The sequence below is a fragment of the Electrophorus electricus genome, chromosome 12 (genome assembly GCF_013358815.1).
Source record: "Electrophorus electricus isolate fEleEle1 chromosome 12, fEleEle1.pri, whole genome shotgun sequence".
NCBI lineage: Eukaryota > Metazoa > Chordata > Actinopteri > Gymnotiformes > Gymnotidae > Electrophorus > Electrophorus electricus.
Window position 1 is genome coordinate 17,703,613 of NC_049546.1, and position 6,985 is coordinate 17,710,597.

Below are 6,985 nucleotides of genomic sequence, written 5' to 3' on the forward strand. Positions count from 1 at the left end.
ATCCACTGACACTGACTCATCCCCAGAATGAGGGTAAGACAGAATAACAGTTGAGTACACAGAGAGAAGAGAATCAAAGTTTCCTCATTAACATTCCCACATTAGCGCACCCTCAGTACCATTCCCACAGGGTCCCGCTCCCTCTCTCACGAGTGGCTTGGACGTTTGCAGCACGGATTACCATCGGCCCCCTGCAGCGAGGCTCTGTGAAAGGGAACCAGGTTAACAGTGATAAGATGATGAGAGCGTGAAGAAGTGCGGTGAGGAGTAGCAGAGGGGCCTCGTCTCGCCCCCACCTTTTCTCCTTTTCTCTCTTCCTCCCTCTTTCTCTCTTACTCTTTCGCTCTCTTCTCTTCTTCCCTCGCTTTCTTTTCTCTCTCTTCCCCTCTCTCCTCCTCTCTCTTCCTCCTCTTGCTCTCTATCTGTGCTTGCCCATGAGGGCAGGAAGTGTTGGACAGGAAGTGTTGGACAGGAAGTGTTGGTAGGCTGCCTGTAATAAGTCCTTTGTTGGGCGCTTCCAGCTCCACCACATCACATCATTACTCACCCCGCTAACCAATTTGCTGGTTGTCATGGCAACCACACCGGGTCGGAGCCGAGAGGCAGGACTGGAATCTCAATGGCTGAAGACGGAGAGTAGGTGGCAAATGGAGAGAAGTTTTCAAAGTGCCCTCTCTGACCCAGTAGTCCACTAATACAGACCTCGGCCTTCTGTTCAAGCATTCTGTAACCATGTCCCAGAGTCCAAGACATTGTAAAGTTTCTCATTAGCAAAATATATGAAAAGTATTATAATTTTATTGAAACTGTTGTAATTTTTCTTTTTCTTTTCAAGGCTATACATATGAAGGATAATTCAGTAACCACCTGCCTCACCACTCCAGAAAAAAACTTTTTTATAGGAAAAATAGAAAAATAGTATGTGTTTACTTGCTATGACTTTATCATGAAATCTAGTTCATGTGTAAACAAAATAATAATGATCCTTCTATTCATAGATATTCTTCTGCTCCTTAAGGTCTAGGACAAGAGTGACTTATTCAAAACACCTAAATCCTGATTGTACCACAACTTTATTTAATATAAGGTCCATTTACTGTGTGTGTGTAATTAGGGTCTAATGGGGTTGGTGTCATGTGTGTGTGTGTGTGTGTGTGTGCGTGTGCGTGTGTGTGTGTAGGGTCTGATGGGGTCGGTGTCTTTTGTGTGTGTGTGTGTGTGTGTGTGTGTGTGTGTGCGTGGTCTGATGCGGGTCTTGCGGAGTCTGCTGGGGGTGGTGTGTCTGTGCAGTGTCCAATGAGAGCGGTGCATGTGTGCATGCTTGCGCGCACGCCGTGCGGTGGCATGCTGGACGGGGCTCGGCGGGTGCACTCCCCGATCCCGGCTGCCCAGCCCAGGCTGGTCCGAGCGGGTCAGCGTGGGCCGGTCAGCAGCTGCCTCCTGGCTGCGGTCCCACGCTTCACAGGCTGGGGGAGGATTGACAGCTCTGTAATAAAAGCAGGCGCCCTGGCTGTGCTCAGAGCGGCCCCATTGTTCTGGGGCCAGGCCCACTGCTGCTGTTTACTCTCTCCCTTATGCATTATTCAACGGCCCAGGAGCTCCCAGGGAAAAGGGGCTCCATTCACGGAGCCTCTTGCCCTTGTTTTGTTTTGCTAATTTTCAATTAAAATAAACCACGGGCGCTGGAGGGGCACAGAAAGAGAACGCGAGGGAGAGATAGTCCCCCCCCCCCCCCCCCCCCCCCCCCCCCCAACTATTTACTGTGTGACGTCTAAGGGGATTAGGGCCGATCACATAAATGACAATAAAACGCTACTTACGGAGTATTATGTCGGTGACATATCTGTTATTTCACATAAGGGGCTGGACCCGGACAATGGGAAGAGACGCGGCCACTGTAAACTTAAGCCTCCCTGCTCTGTGACGGCTGGGTACCTGTCACCGTACTAATGAGGCTGTGATTCTAATCCCAGCAACAGTTTGCATTCTCATGGTCAAGGTGACTGATACAGACAAGCATGACAGATTTAGGTAGTGTTTACATTATACTACAAGTGTCTTTTTTTTTTATTCTCCCATAATAATCTGTGTAGGGCCTACGACTCACAGAAACCACACGCCCTCAGGAGGCATGATCAATACACGTCATCTCCCACGATCAGCCACCATCACGAGTGCTTTGGAATTCAGATGGCACTCAAAGTTCCAGCAGGCCCCGGAGCGCTGGTGACCCAACAGGCCATTAAATATCGGTAACCCTGGCAGGGCAGGGGCTGATCAATAAGTGCAGCCGATAGCCCTTTTATTGTCTGCCTTTTTTCACACAGGATGGGGCTGTGCTGACCCGGGGGGGTGGGGGGTGGGGGGTTGTGGACAGATGCAGTGACAGTGGGCTTCAAGGGGAAGTTAAAGATTCACCACACATCTGTTCCCCTGCCACAGAGCGGACACCCAGGCACCTACCCCCGCCCGCCTGCCCACGGGCCTGTCTCCCTGCACGCCTGTCTGTCTTCCTGACATCCAGCCTGCGTGTCTGCCCGTGTGAGGCCCACCTGTCTCTCTGTGCACCCCATGGCTCAGTGGACCCACTGCAGAAGCCTGGGAAGCTGTAGGCACAGATAGTGGAGGTGGATTAGTGGTGAGGTCAGTGCTTTAGTTATTTTTAAGATGTTTTTCAGGGTATGAAACAATTCAGTTGATATTTAGATACTCCAAACATTACAGCCAAACGGCAAGCCCAAACAATTTGCAGTTTGTTATGTAACTCTTGTTATGTACATAAACAGTGCGAGAAGTTTATACCAGTGCAAACTACACAGCTTTGTCTATTTATACTAAGTTTTCTCTCCAGATAGCTAAGCAAAATGCTCAAATTTGACGGTGTTCTGTTTACAGCAGGCTCCGGCTGCTACAGCCCGGGTGTCACCTTGGTACCGCCTCACTTAAGGACATGAGTACATGTCAAAATCACAGAAAACAAAACTCTCAGCGGTCCGCGGGTCCCACTTCCTTCGCCACCTGCTCGCTGGACCACCGAAGGGCGGAGATGCTTCACGGAGACAGCTCCAAGAGCTTCTTAACAATCAGGAAATCGCTCCATGGAGCCTGTAACTTACAGTCCCACTCTTTTATCTACACCTGTCTGAACCTTCCTGAAACACAAGACGTCCATTTACCATTTCTATAAAAGGACACCCTCTGAAACCACTAAGAGACTCTTCCTCCTCTCTACCTCGTCTCTACCTCGTCTCTACCTCCAGGCTCTCAGCACCGCGGTTTGTGTCTGCGGGAGTCGGCGTAGATGTTTCTCCGCAAGGGTAAAACTTGCGTGTAAATGAGGGTCTGTCTCCCACTCTCCAGCCTCATTGCGTCACGTGGCTGTGTCCCTGAAAGACGGACGGCAGGCCGCACACAGTAGCGAGCCTTGAACAGGGACGGAATGAAAGGAGATGAGTGGCCGCTGAATGACGCCGAAGCGCGCGCGCGCGAGGGAGAGGAAGGAGCGAAGAGCGTGGCCCCAGATGCCGCTGGGCGCAGGTGAGCACTCCAGGCAGGCCCCGCACCTGGCCCCTTTGTTCCCGGCTGATGGCTTTACGGCGAGGAGGCCCCGTCTGTCTCATAAGGCCGGCGGGACACGCGGCAGTAAAGCCTAACTGCTGTCGGAGCATTGTGCAGGGGCGCGAGAGCGCGTGCGCGCACGTGTGCGTGTGTGTGTGCGTGAGGATGAAGCCCCGCTCATTAAAGCCCAGTAGACAGACTGCGCTGTCTCAGAGCATCGGGCACATGGACACCATAAGATAAAAAAAAAATAAAAACACTGGTATATGTACACAAACAGCCTATTGGAAAAGGTTGACCATATTAGATTTACAAAGGCCACCTTTGCTTGTACTTAGAAACCTTGGCAGTTAGGGAGAGATACAGTGTTAAGGAATATAGACTCATTTATTTACTCAGTTTACCCTTGTGAACGCACGCATGCGCGCGCGCACACACACACACACACACACACACACACACACACACTTACCAAATAAAGAACGACTCCCCTGCCACCATCAGCGTCTGATTTCACACTGTTAATGAGTGTGTTGTGTTTACAGTATACTGTCCCTGCTTCAGCCTAGGTGGCATGTCAGTACCGTCTTAAAGACACAAACACAACTCCTGAAATCCCAGTCACTTGAAAGAAAAAGTTCAAGTTAAAAAGAAGTGGTGAAATCCAACCCAACAGAAAGTAAGAATACTTCTCCTAATAGCAGCAATTTGATGTTGACCATTTCTGTCAGATAGGCCTGCACGAAGGTCTCCAGAAAACGGACTGGCACAAGACTCCCTTCACCTCGAGACCCTCGGTGCACACGAGAACTAGAAACGGAAAAATAAGCACGCGCGTTACCGTTTAATTAATTCAGTTTTCTCAGGCTATCATGCAGCATCTTATTGATAAGAACCAAATTATGTGACGAAAAGGAAAGCGATGAGCAGCTTCGTGATTTGATTTTTTTTTTAATAAGACGCGAGGGCATCTTAGAAACCAATTATCCCACGAGAAATAGATCATTATTTTTTCTGAAGCAGCTTGGCTCGTGAGGGCAGAAGCAAAGGTGGTCACCAAATGGAAGGGAAAGGGTTTTTTTTTAACTTAGATAGAGAGTGGCACAATAAAGACATAATCATCTCCCCTCAACTTCTCCCATCCAACTTTCAGATTTTAATTTGCCGTCTGTGAAGTGGTACCTAATTTACTTTCGCCGCGTCCCTTCAATGCGCCATTGTTGTGGCGGGTGCGACTCGGAGCTTCCTCTCTTAGCGCACCTCCGCGTGAAATTGGTTTAATGACGCTGAAAGGTACGGAGCTCGCGCAACACTGCAGATTCCAGTGACACTGCTTCACGCCCTCGGCCCGCCACCCCATCCCCCTCCCATCCCATATTCCCCCGTGCACTCACACTACATCCACGAATAAAAGACCGCTATCTCTCGCATTGCATCTGCGGATATTACTGACCCCTTCACTTTGCAGACCGTTAAGGGTAAGCGCGCAGAGGAAAAGGGCGCAATCGTTGACTAACGTGACAGACTCGTGCGTGTTTTAGGTTTGGATGGGTCAGTGGGTGACGCGCAAGAGACGATCCTAGATTCCTAGAGTCACCCGCGAGAGCGCCGCTGGTCCTCGCAGCTTGGGAACGTGCGCACGCCGACCCTGTGAAACGGGCTCTCGTGTTACTGTTCCTCCTGGGTGTGGTTCGTATGGGAAAGCAACGGAAGTCCTAAGAGATTATTTCGCGCTTGTTTATTTGTGTGTGTGCGTGCGTGCGTGCGTGCGTGTGTGTGTGTGTGTGTGTGCGAGCGCGCACGCGTTCCTAAGCGCGTAGGCGCGCTTTATTACATAATCCCCCCATTGGTATATCATTTTCTGCTTCTTGTCCTCCTTTTTGGACAATTGCATGAAAAATGCATGCCGTAACGGAATATTTGAATCCCTGCTGGTTGCTGCTAGTAGACCCTCGCTGCAGACCTTTCCCGGCAACCGGAGGGGCGAGAATAACTGAAAAAAACAGTAGGCCTGCTGACCGCTGAGAGACAAATCTCAGCGCTCGTGCATTGTACGCATAGCAACACCTCCGGTGTGAAAGTAGCTGTGGGTATGTGTGGGTGTGTCGGTGTTTGTGGGTGTCTGCGTGTGGGTGTGTGGTGGGAATTGTTAAAAAGGGCCTGTGGGAGTGGGGAGGATGATAGTCCCATAGGAAGCCTCATTGCAAACGTTGCTACGAAAGCAGATGAGGGAGACGAGTAACGGTCTCTGTGGGCGCACTGGAATGGCACGCACATTACGATCCATTACTGTCAAAAGTTTATGTGGCTGTCAGGGTTCAAAGGAATATCCATTTCATCTGTGTGGGTAAACTCGGTGTGGGACCGCAGCTCGAGGCACGAATTGCTTTCGACATTTTAAACATATTTCACCGCAGAGCTTTCAGCGTTTCCCCTCTGAAAGAGAGACGCTGAGAAAAAAAAGACACCATTTAACATTGTCAGTCATCATCTTATCATAGGCTGCGAGCCACTGTGTGGCTTTGAGCCATCTTTTAAGAACAAGTGCATTTCTGCGCATGAATTCATTTTATCATGCATAGAAATAAGGGCAGCTGTTGCAGGACGTCGCGCGCGTGCACCGTTGAACTAAAGCGCGTAGCCCGTGACCGTTCCCTGGTCGCGTGCGTTTGGCAGGTCCGCTCTGCAGGAGTGCAGGTAATTACTCACTTTACCAAGGGACACTGGCGCGCAGCGAGAGAACACAACGGCAAAGCTAAAGTACGCCTTTGCGGTCTGAAATTGTACGTTGGTCACCAACAAAGGCCAGCTATGATATTTATATCTTTAGCTCATGGCCAAAGCATGTCTTGCTTGCAAGTGTTGGCATATGAATTAGGGGCACTCACGAGACCTCACAAGAGGACTCATGCTAGTACTATTTTAGATATGACATATGTCGATCATGTGTAATTGCTATGTTTCGCTGACTTTTATGAAGGAGAACTCTTCTGCTACTGACTCTTTATAGTACGTTATAAAACACATTGTGCAGAATACGGCTAACTGTTGGCTGCAGTTCCAGCACATTCCACTGGTAGGCGCTATAAAACAGTGTTAGGTGAAAGTTATTTACCATTTTTCACAACTAATACCAGCATATTGCACTTTGCTTACAAATGCATAGAATACCAAGAGATAATAACACAAAAACTCGTTTTAAAAAATCTGCCTTCAAATCACATAACAAAGCGGATCTGATTTTGTTTCCCTAGTTTGGCCACAGGTGTGTGGAGAGAGGCAGGTGTGTCAGAGTGACACAGAACAGGCAGATGTGGGTGGCTGACAGAAGCCTGCAGGACCAGCAAACCTTCGTCCTAACATCAATGCCCAAGACAAACGGAGTAATATCAAAGAAATGCTGCCGAAAGCACGTAAGTGTGCTACT

The 6,985-nt window shown here is 49.4% G+C and overlaps 1 protein-coding gene across 6 annotated transcripts in view; it reads right to left on the reverse strand.

Annotated features, from left to right (window-relative positions):
• The window catches only part of LOC118242268, a 40,663-nt gene that overhangs the window by 5,195 nt on the left and 28,483 nt on the right, over positions 1–6,985 (reverse strand). The window contains exon 1 of one of the 6 annotated variants that reach the window (XR_004776720.1): positions 111–1,164. The exons of 4 other annotated variants lie outside the window; for them this stretch is intronic. Coding sequence is in view for 1 of the 2 variants with exons in the window: in XM_035532056.1 (XP_035387949.1) it covers positions 120–184 (65 nt within the window). In the remaining variant the exon portion in view is untranslated. Of the gene's footprint in view, positions 1–110; positions 1,165–6,985 lie in introns of those variants that run through there. One more of the 6 variants, XM_035532056.1, reaches the window with a different exon arrangement.